The 12,090-nt window shown below is 37.4% G+C and overlaps 1 protein-coding gene across 1 annotated transcript in view; it reads left to right on the top strand.

The window, feature by feature from the left end:
• AK9 (adenylate kinase 9) overlaps positions 1-12,090 on the top strand; it is an 83,467-nt gene that overhangs the window by 57,810 nt on the left and 13,567 nt on the right. Inside the window, exons 28-30 of the mRNA XM_088130009.1 lie at positions 839-901; positions 4,714-4,923; positions 10,421-10,639. Of these exons, the coding sequence (XP_087986135.1) occupies positions 839-901; positions 4,714-4,923; positions 10,421-10,639 (492 nt within the window). The remainder of the gene's footprint in view (positions 1-838; positions 902-4,713; positions 4,924-10,420; positions 10,640-12,090) is intronic.

Genomic DNA, 12,090 nt, shown 5'->3' with positions numbered 1-12,090 from the left:
TTTCTAACTGGAAAATCAAAACTAATAAGATTTAAAAACCTTGCTAAATTCTATATTTTTAAAACTAATCTAAACAGCTTATTGCTATATCTGATTCTTTTTACATTAAAAATATTTTAAGTTAAAATAGAAAAATAGAATACTATAAAGCAAATCACCAGCTTCCACTTTAACTTACATTTCAAAAACTGCATTGAGGGCCCCATAAGCTTTCTTTGCAAGATATTGAGACATCTAAAAACTAAGTCTTGTGAGGAATAGTTAAAGGAACTGGGTATGTTTAACCTGAAGAAGTAAAGATTGAGGAGAGATAAGATAGCAGTTTGCAGACATCTGAAAGATTGTCAAGGGAGTGAACATTTTCTCTTTAGCCCTGGAAGGTAGAAGCCAGATCAATAGGTTGAAAATACAGGGAGGGAAGTAGTTTCAGATTAGCTATTAGAAGGAATCTCTTGAGTTTAAGAGTTGTCAACCAGTGGAATGGGTTGTCACAAGGTATGTTCCTTTCATTAGAGATCTTCAAACAAAGTCTGGGCAGTCCACTATCCAAATGCTTTAGCAGATCATGCATTGAGCAGTGCATTGAACTAAATGACTTCTGAGGTCACTTTCCAGTCTGTGATTTAGGGTTAACCTGTCCTATCATCTTTACATATCATGTGGGATTTATACAGTACATTATTTTTGGCTTAGTGTTTTCTATGAATCAATAAAAACTCCTGTAATGAATTGTAGTTAGTATTATGTTATCAGGCATTAATCAAAACAAATGAAATTGAATATTAGTCTGTCGGTTATAAATAATATAAATATGTACATTAGGATCTTTTATTAACAGGAAGAGCAAATTGCTAGAAGACGGGCAGAAATTCTCACTGAACAAGCAAAAAGGAAATTGGAGGTAAGAAAGACACAATAAGAAAAAATAAATTTCATAAATCCTACTTTTAAACATTGTTTTGAACCCATTGTGTGGGAATTTGTAAAATGGCTCTCATTATTTGGACATTGTGCTGGAATTGAACAGACAAGAAATTGCTAAATGATCACAGATTATACTGTAATTATGCCACATTTTGCTCTAAATTGGCTGGGATGGAATAAAGTACTTAAATGTTTGGCTTTCAGAGAGTAATCATTGACTAGGAAGCCTTTGTGTTCATTGTGCTCATTGACATTAGCTGTCTCCTGCCCCTTCTCCCCCATCAACTGAAAATTCTTCAGTAAAGACAGTAAAGATGCCGTCTAGCATCACCATCATCTTAATATCAATATACTTCAAATGCAGTATTGTTATAGGGTTTTACACAGGAGTGTTCTTAAACTGTCTTCTGCTGACCACCAGCATTTCCCACATATCTTGAAGGTGGTCACAAGATTAAGAGAAGGATTTTATGGATTTTGGATCCATTCAGTTTCACATGCGGAACAAGTACATTAACCCTAAATGAAGAGGAAATGCTAGCAGATCTCTTCTCAGATACCACTTTGAAACAGCTAGAAAAAAATGTGTGAATGAAAGAACATAACTTTTAAATGAAAACTTTCTGAAGGCCTACTTCCTTTTCCTTCAAAATATAATTGTGAAAGTGAATTTTCAGCACTCACTATAACCCAAGACGGGCATGTTGTGCCAATTTTTTTATCTAATAAATCTCACTCCAGTCAGTGAAGAAGATTGCAATTATAGGCAAACTCATTAAGGCTGGTTTATTATCACTATTATTAAATATAAGGAAAAGTAAAGAACATTATTAAAGCATGTTTTATTTTAATATTCCTTTCATTTCCCTCTTCTTTTAAAGAAATAGTCATAAGTGTGTTTTATTTTATATATAAATACCCACCCACACAAACACACACGCATTTGGTGTTTTGTTGCTTGAAAAGTTTAACACTTTTCTGAGGCATGTCTATAAAAGATGGTGCTAAAATTTCAGGAGTCTGATTATGGCACTGAGAAAGGTTGAGTTTTGGTTCCACCTTCAGTACCATAATGTCATCCAGCCTGCAAAAGGGAAGCCTTTTGAAGGATCCAGTCCTAAGGTCTAATCCCTTTCCCCACTTCTGTCATCTATCACATATATTTATTTATCATTTATTTATTTATTTATTCGGCTTGTATGCCGCCCATCTCCCCCACGGGTGACTCTGGGCGGCTCACAATAAAAAAGAAGAAATACAATTCTCTCCAAGATGGCTAAAAACTATAAATAATTTAAAAACATATTAAAAATACCCTAAAAAACCTCCTCTAATTTTGGCCCTATAAAAATCTGTAAGATGCTGGGGGGGGGCAACCCATCATCCCACCAGCCATCTCCACAGGTGCGGGTCCCCCTCTGGGCCCCAGGCCTTCTGGCAAAGCCAGGATTTAATACCTTTCCTGAAGGCCATGAGGGAGGGGGCACACCGGACCTCAGGAGGCAGGATGTTCCATAGGGCGGGCGCTGCAGCAGAAAAGGCTCTCTGCCTAGACCCCACCAATTGAAATTCCCTGACTGGTGGGATCTGCAACCTGCTCCTTCTGCTGGACCGAGTGGGATGGGCTGAAGTGACCAGGACGAGGCGGTTCCTCAGATAACCAGATATTGCCTTATTTGTAGGGGTAGTAAAGTGACCCAAAGATGAGCTTCAAGCTGCCAAAACTTTTTCATTGATTTCCGACTCTTGGTTTCAAAAGAGGGTGGCTGGCTTGTTTTTTAATTTCATTAAAAGCAGTTCAGCACACTATTTCTTTTCCATGACTATATCTAGGCAGTGAATCCAGATTGTATGCTAATACCAATTATTACTCTTTGAGTATCAATTATGAATTATCCACTCATCCCATGATGGAATCGGTCAGTTGCTCAGGGACTTGTATCTGTTCATCTGAAGAATCTTATATAGCCACTGCTTTTGGAAAAGAACACTTATATGTATTTTATGATTACTGTAATCATTAGACTGATTTTTTTCCTTTTTTCCACCGAAGACTATATGAAGCTTTAAGTTCAGTCTTTGCTCCCTTAAGAAGCTTTACTTAGGAAAAGAAAGCAATCTTTTGTGAGTATGAAAATAATCAAAATTAGCTCAGTGTATTTATCTGGTAATAAAGCTGTACTGGATAAATGTTTCAAGTCAGCAAACAGACTTGCCCCTTCAATCCCCAATTTTTGCTAATGGAATGTTCTTACAGAAGGATTGGGGGGCAGGGGAGAGACAGTTTTCACTGATTTCTCCATCTGCCTACAATCTTCCCACCTCCTGAAAATTAGGGTTCTGTCTAGAACAGTGGAGGAGGTGGCAAGGGAGAAGAAAGATGATAGAAGAAAGGAAACATGAATAAAATCACTTTCTCCACTTCTTTAGGATGAAGTTCCTCTGGATGTTGGTATCTTCTTTGAACAGAAAGAGTCTTTCTATTTGCAAATGACATACTCTGGAGCTAACCCATGGACACTTGGAGGGCTAAATTAGACAGTACCAAAATTTTGCATTATCTTGCTCTTGTTTGATCTTATCAGTGTTCTGATTTGGAGGGTTCAGTGTTTCCCTAAGTACTGGGAGGGGAAAGGTTATGTCTCTTTTTTCCTTGGTGCAGAAATCATGATCCAGATTAGATCACTGCGTACTTTCTATGCCCAGCATGCATATAGTATAAATAACATCACAAACACAGATTCAGGTGGCTGTCTCAAAGTCAGTCATGTAAGGTTTACCCCGTTCGTCTCAGAGAAACTCTCGTGACACATGTGTTCAGCAAAGATGTTTACTCAAGCATAACGTGGTAAGCAACACATAAACCTTACAAGTCAAACATACGCTACATATTTGGACGAAGAATCAATTATTTGAAAATGGGACACTTAAACTGTATGTGGAGAAGAGACAGCTAACTTTGGCTTTCTCTGTGTTAGCATAAATAAGCAAGCAAAAATGAATATGATGTCTTTCCCATATGCTTTTTGTCCAGAAGAGAAAATCAGATGATAGTGGGCTGGGTCTAGACCAGGGCTTGTAGAAAGCACAACTCTCTCCTTCCTTCCCCAAGTAGTCTTCCATTTTCCCCCAAATGCTATACTTTGATCCCCCCCCCCGCAAAAAATTATGTACCTTCTAGAAGCAATTTCTCTCTGATTTTCAGGGATCATCCTTTCTCCTTCATCTCCTCATAAGATATTACAACAGAGGAGCTCCACCTGAGGCCCAGGGCTGCTTTATGCTCCTGAAAATCTTGGGAGCAACCCCAAGGGACTCCCAAAATTATTATTAACTGTAATGTTTAATAATACAGAAGGGGGAAATTATTAAATATCAAATTATAGAATAATTACATTAACAATGCTATATTTAATTTTAATTAAATATCAATATTAAGAAATTAAATTAAATATAGATTTTTGTCCTGGTCACACACACTACTTATTGTATTGTGGTGCTCATCATGCCCAAAAGGGCAAATGTAGACTCTGTCCAGAAAAAAGTTGAGCACCCCTGTGCTATGCCATTCAGCAAGTTCCCCAACACATTGTGTAGCACCAATGTCTGTACATACAACTAAAACTGGATTCAATCATATGGGGATTAAATTTGGTTTGATCTTGGGTTCTATGTCTGTGCAGCATTTCAGCAAGCTATTGGTATGCAGCTATTGAATTGACTGACAACACTTCTTATTTCATTGAAATCTTTTCAACAACCATTCTATAGTTACATTTTTAATTTTAGAATGAGGCAAATAAGCTTGAAGCTGAAGCTCCGGATGAAGAAGATGAAGAGGAAGAGGAAGATATTGAAGCTATTCTGGAAGAAGAATTTCCTAAAGAAGAAGATGAGGGAGAAGATGAGGAAGAGCAGGAGAGTGAAGCTACTGAGCGCATAAAGTCTGAGATTGCAGAGAGATATGAAGCAGATATCGCAAATGTGCAAACTATGCAGGTACTTTCCTCATATCTTATTCACCTCTATTCTGTTTTAACATTTGCCTAGATGGTTTAGCAATCTGCATAATTTAGATGCCTCAAAAGAACTGGTCTGTAATATGTAACTTTGAAACATCAATACTATTGTCTAGCAAAGTAAAGGAAATTAATTCTTTTTTACGGGGGGGGGGGGGGAATTGGTCTTCTCCACTCTGACTGCCAAGAGTTTGGCAAAGTCTTTTGTTGTTATGCCACCTGGAGCACTTTTTTAAAGTATGAACCTGTTTTCATCTGTTTTGGAATCAAAGTAGAGAAGAAAATACGCAATGCAAAGCTTTGGGGCTATAATCTCCCCTGTCCGTCCTTCTGCAGCCTTGTTCAGAGTGGTGTGTGGCAACCTTTATGTAAGATGGTTTTTATTTAATGGCAGAGACAGCTTTGTGTGTCCCTGTGTGATAAAAGGCCCAGTGGGCTAGATATTTCTTGTTTTGCCTCACTCATAAGAGTAAGTGCTATCTAAATATTGTGCAATAGACTAATGAAGATAGCAGCTTCATGTCCCTCAATCATATCGATACTATATCACTCATCACAATAACAACTAGTCTCATGCAAATTACAAGCAAGCTTACATAAAGCCACTGCTACAAATAAATGAAGATCAGAGAAAGGAGCTAACACATTCAAATACCTAAAAAAATTAAGATATGAAATTTTAGATTAACAACATAAATTTCTCCTTCCTCTTCTTCCCTAATCATTTGCTAGTTGTCCTTCATTTCAGCTACTATAAGCACACACTGCACCTTGAGTAATGGGAGCTCTCAGTGGGCTACAACTGTTTACTTCTATGGCTCTCCCCTTCATCCAACCCTAACAAATCTAGGGTAGTCAGATTTCCAAGAGCAAAAACAGGAAAGCATTAATTTGTATACATTTGTGCATTCATTAATGTTAATCCATAATTCAAGAGTCCCAAATGAAAATTAAATTTACACTTTTATGAGTGTAATGGATTCCAAAAAAAAAGAAAATCACAAAAAGGTTGAGAAACACTGCCTTGGGCTATTTCCATGATAAGTACTTTTCTGTAGAATTTTTTTTAAAGAATATACTTTTATTTTTTAAGAGATATTTGTAAAATTTATTCAGCACAACTATAATTGCAGTTGGCCTTCAGGATGAGAAATTATTCTAGAGTTGTCTGTTCTATTTGGTTTCTATAATAGGGCCTAGATATAATGTATAATTGAGAAAAATTGTATCTGTGCCAGGCAGGCATGTAGCAAACTCTATTAGGAGACCATGTTTTTAAAGTAATATCTGTATTTCCAACATGGGTAAAAATTTCTATCCATCACTATTATCCTGATTATTTTTTGCCTGTTCCATTCTTGACAATATTTTTTTACACATCAGTTGACCAGTTAACTCTCTTTCATTGATTCTTTACTTTTGCAATTACGAGTTGTAGAAAGTACTCTAACTTGGGGTTTTTCACATTTTTTCAGACCATGGAAATTGTTAGTTAAAAAAATTCTTGGAACCCATGATTAAGAGGCAAAGCTGTCATGACAGCAAATTAGCTATGTCTGAATGAACTTTTTTTTTCACTTTTAGTCTTTCACGGAACCCTGTCAAGTTCTCACAGAAGGGAGAGCCCAAGGGTTCCATGAGACCCAGTTTGAACAATTCTGCTCTAATTCTTCCAAAACAACTTTCTTTCAAATCACTCGATTTCATGACAACATCTGCACTGCAGTTTTGTTTTTCTTTAGTGTTTATTTGGTTGTTGAACAGAGAGAACTGATTGTGCAGAAATCAGAGTCAGATTTCACCAAAATGGTAATCAAAAACCACAGAATTGCAATTGAGAATAGTTCTTGTGAGGAACAGTAAGATTTGAGAACTGGAATGGGTTTCAGTTTCCTGTATGCTGAAAGCATCAAATAAAGCCAATATGTTCTCCTTGCACTGAGAAACTGCTGATATTCCAATTCAACAAAATCACACCGTTCTTTCAACTACATGGTATAAAGTGATATACAGTTGAGCCCTCAATTTATCAGACTTCAATGCAACAGAGTTTGCATGCAACAAAAGACATTTTCACTATAAACTATAGTAAGTTGTATAATGATGCCATTACCTAAATTACCTTGATGGTACGAATTGAAGGGATACAAATGCGGTCGTGATGTCATCAAAACAGCTAGTCTGTTGTGGTGTAGTGTAAAGGTAGTGGCCTAGAAAGCAGGAGGCTGTGAGTTCTAGGCCTGCCTTAGGCATGAAAGTTGGCTAGGTGATTTTGGACCAGTCACTCTGTCTCAGCCCAACCCACCTCATAGAGTTGTGGGGAAAATAGGAGGCAGGAGTATTAGGTATGTTCGTTGCCTTGAGTTATATGTAAAAAAAGTGGAATAAAAATCTAACCATCATCATCATGCAAATGAAGTAAATTGCTACAATGAAATACTCTCCATTTACTGGACATTCATGAGCAATGGACACTTCCATCCAGTTAGTCTGTTAAAATGATACTGTACTCTACTTGTAAAACGCAGCTCAGTGTTATGGACTAGCCTGTCAGCAGTGGTTTGCACTGCATTGTGAACAAGGCAGCTGCACTCCCCACTCTAAAAATTTTCACAATTGTTTCTTTCAGTTTGCAGGAAAAAATTATTTCCTGCTCTTAGTTTACCACAAAAATTGGTATCTGTGTTGTTGTCAGCACAAAATCCAATCACTTTTTCTTCTAAGTTGTACTTTTCTAAGCCCTATATATTTCTTGGTATAGAAGATTTCACCTGACACAGGGGTAAACTCTAAAAAGTTTTCCTTCACTCCCTCACAATATTCAAATAAAGTAGAAAAGCAGGCTATGGACTGAAAACTACAGTTGCTTGTTACAACACAGCAAGCATATGAACATTTAGCTGCTGCCTTTTCATTTTCTCCAGAAGTTACTTTGAACACCACTTTGTTACTTCCAACCTTGACCCATATCTTGTGGGTCTGTTTGAATATGGTCAGCGATATCAAACATGCACATGAACAACAGAAAAGCTTACCAGGTATTTTTGCATGATCTATCCCTACATTAGGCAGAAAAGTGAAGGTTTTCTGTAGTTCTTCAGTTAATGAATATTTGGGTTTTGCAGATGTTTCTTTATTTCTTAACAAATTGTTTCAACAAACAGCACTAAGAAATTTTTGGTCATGGAGTGCCAACTAAAGTATACATTTTGAAAAGCAAAGTAAGTTAAATCATGGTAGCTTGTTCAGTCTACTGGGTTACTGATTGCAGGATTTACATTTTAAAACAATTTTTGCCCATTAAGAGAGCGCCCAATGATCTCATGCCCTTTCTATGACTTTTGCATACTGTGCTGCAGCCACTGCCCATTCCACTTCAAGTACTGTCAGACAATGAACAATGAATGTAGAAGTTTTTAAAATGTATTTAAGAGATCCACTAGGACTCTAGATGATGACAACGCAGTTCAATAATGTAATTCATAGTCCATGCAGTCACCAGGAGTTACTTGAAGACACAAAAAGAAAAAGAAAAAAAAGAGGCCTGGGACAATTCCCCCCAGACCAGGACTGTCACACCAAAATTAGACTGTCCAAGAAAACCATGGTATCTGATGACTTAAAAAATCTTTCAGCTGAAATTATGACTTACCCTTCTTCAGAGAGGAAACCATTTTCCCCCCATTTTTTTCTTTTCTTTTCCCTCAGCCTCTTCTGCCCTTCCCAATTTTTTTTTCAAGCTGCTCTTTCCACTATATGACATTCCCCTGGCAACCCTCTCCTAACATTTGTTTCTGAGACCAGTCACTCCTATTTTCAATCCCACAAGAATTATAGCTAGTGCAGTACCAATTACTATAATTGCAATATATATTGCAGTGGTGATGAACAAGAGCCATAATTATGGCTGGGCTGGTGGAGTCGCTGTTACTTTTTCCATCTGTCTGCCAAATGAATATTATTGCACCAGAATTCCCAAAGTTTCTCTGTTACTTAATGTATCATCTGAGTACCAAGCCTATTCATATAATTCCTATTATTGCTTTGGTTGGCATTTTCATTCCTGGAGGCCTCCTACTTATCCTAAGGATAACTAACAGGTTTGAATTCAGATACAGTACGTATCTGCAGAAATCTGCTGCTGTCATCAAAATAACAAAAGCAGCATCTTGGTGTTATACTGCTTGGGTGTACATTCAATATGTGATTCACATGGAAACAGGGTGGGACTTGTGCCATGACACTGTTTTTGTCAATCTGACCCCCTGCCCTCACTTCCTTCTGCATCTCTGCTGGGATACTATAACATATGCATCGGTATGCTAAGTACGAATTAAGTTTTTCTTCTTAAAGGTTTAAATGGTTCAAAATGTAGGATGCATTCTGTGATCCCGAAGTTTTATTGAAAGTATTTAATTATCTGTTTGAGAGTAGAAAATAATATAAAGCTGCCTTCAAAGGTTAGTACAGATTCAAAAGTTGTATCTCTTCATAAAGGGAAACATACCTTCAAGTTCAAACTCAGTTGAAAGATTCCAGTGATACCAAGCTGAGAACTCTGGTCAAAATGATGGAGTGTGCATCATGATGTCAACATGCCAATGATGCAATTATGTACTTGTAATATGGTATCCTGACACAAGTATGTAAGTTGTGTCATTTGCATGAGGATATCATGATGCACATGTCATCATCCCCCTCCACTGATGTACATCTATGGTTGGATATGAATGTTTGAGTCTATTGACACTGATTTTGGTTGCAGTTTTCCACTTTTAATTTTCTGCAAAACCCCAACTGTTTGCCTGGATATTAACTGTGGTTGGATTCATATTGCATTAAATCATAATGTGCTTTGTTTGATTTTGGGTTAGCACACTCTTTAACCCACCATTGTGGTTTATAAATCACGATTAATGATTTTGCATGATGTATGAACCCAGCCAATTATGATAATTCAACAAATCATAGTTAAGCAAACAGCAGGTTAGTATAATATGTAAACCAAATGTCCAAGTGAACCATGCATATGTTTCTTTCAGCCTTGTCTTGCAAATTGACTTTCAATCCTATAGCTATTAATGGAAGCCTCCATAAAGCATAATTTATTCCTAAGATTTTTTTTTAAAATCCAGACTTTGCAGGAATATTTTAATGAAGTTTGAAAATCACTGAATATGACTGTACATGCTTAAGATGAGTTACGATATCAAACCAAATAAAAGGGGGGTTGCCAATGACTTATTAGTTCTATATAACAGGTGCCACTAGTTGTAGATTTTGCAGTGGGATCCTTCTAATAGCCTTGCCATTTGCTACTCTTCTGATAAGTAATTTGCCAAATCCATAGCTCTATCTAGTTAACATGTGATATGCCTACAGCAATGATTTAGTTGTTGAGGCTTCATGAAAGGTACTTATTTAAAATATTGCTTAGCCATGTTTTTTATTTCTGTCCTATTCTCCTTTGTTCCCAGGAAGAATTTGAAAAATTACTGGTACCTCAAATAAGTCTTAGTTGCAAACGAAAGCCTCGCATTGTGTGCTACCAATTGTTTAAAAAGCTGAAGGACCTTATAGAAAATCGTGAGAGCATTTTTGAGAAATGTTATCCACTAAGTTTTTCACTTGCACGCAAAATGATTGTTCTCTCTTATAAACATCCAAGCAATTTTGGCCAATGGGACCCAATCAAGGTAAGCAAACTGTCAGGTTGCTTGCTTTCTAAAACTATTTCTTAAGCTTTATCCAATACACTTTTTAGTATTTATAATTATAAATTATAAATTTATGCAGGTTGGTGAGGGCTGGTCTCTGATTGGTTCTTTGTTTATGCCTGATTCAGATTGGTCATTTTGGTGGTGTTGGTTCCAATCAGAGACCAGCCCTCATCAACCTGCAACATTCATGAAATGTTAATTATGAAGACAAAAGTTTATTGTAAGAATAAGTCAACAAATAGGGCTCCAAATGAATTTTGGAGGTAAAGAAATGCATCACCCCTTCTTCCTTGCTTTTCCACCTACTTACCAACAGACAAGGTGCCTTCCAGTCATGAACATTAGTTTCCTTCTTTTCTATAGTAAGATATCTAGGAAGTCAGTTCTGTGTTCTAAGAGCTCTTGGGCTCCAGCACTTGCCACTGCAGAATCCCCTAACAGAACACTAGCAGGTGAGACACCCATGTCATCTTTTGTAACCAGCAGGAGAAGAACCCTAAGAATTACAACAGAAACATTCTTGGGTACAAATATGATTTTCCCAAGTTGCACTTTTATCTATTGGCTGAGGGAATAGGTGCAGGTTGGTGAGGCCTGGTCTCTGATTGGTTCTTTGTTTATGCCTGATTCAGATTGGTCATTTTGGTGGTGTTGGTTCCAATCAGAGACCAGCCCTCACCAACCTGCATCAATCAGAGACCAGCTTGACTAAAGACCAATCAAAAGTCAGGTTGCCTAGCTATAAAGACAGGAGCCCAGTCAGTCCCTGCTCACTTGCCTGTGGTCTGCACAGTAGACCACCTTGCTTCTGATGATGCTAGCCACAGTTTATTTATTTATTCGTTCATCATATTTATATAGCTGTCCATCTCACAAAATGTGATTCTGGGTACTTCCGGGGAAACAATGGCAGACTGAAGATGGCTCTGCAAGAGCAGAGCCAACAACCGCAGCAGAATGAGGAGCTGGTGAATGGATCAGCTCCTCGGAATTCCTCTCTGGAGTAAGGAGAGGACTGGGATTGTCCACAAGCACTCAGTACAGTGACTCCCCACAATGAGACTTTAAGACAGCAGTCTTTGGTGGGTTTTAGAGCTCTTGAAGCTGAGGGAATTGCCGTCCCTGCTTAAGCTGTGGTTTAGAGCCTTTCCAAAGGACATTGGGTTCACATACTTCCTTTCTTAATCACTTTGGAAATTGCTTATTAACAGCTTTTTAGACATTAAGAACCTTCAGAAAGGTAAGTTTCTTTACACCGGGTGAGTTTCCTTCTTTCCTTGATGAAAGAAGTTTCTATGTAAGTTTAAGGATTTATAAAGAATTCTTACTTTGGAATAAACAGCAAAAGAGTGATTAGAACATTGATCTTGTTAAGTTAGACTAAAGGGCCAGAGGGACTTGAAATAAGATTTTGAAACTACCGTATT

The sequence above is a fragment of the Python bivittatus genome, unplaced genomic scaffold (assembly GCF_059951505.1).
Source record: "Python bivittatus isolate LINGU-HERP-01145 unplaced genomic scaffold, Pbiv_v1 ctg000020_np1212, whole genome shotgun sequence".
NCBI classification, from domain to species: Eukaryota; Metazoa; Chordata; class Lepidosauria; order Squamata; family Pythonidae; genus Python; species Python bivittatus.
The sequence above is the reverse complement of the archived record's forward strand: the minus strand, read 5'-3'. Positions and strand labels throughout refer to the sequence as shown.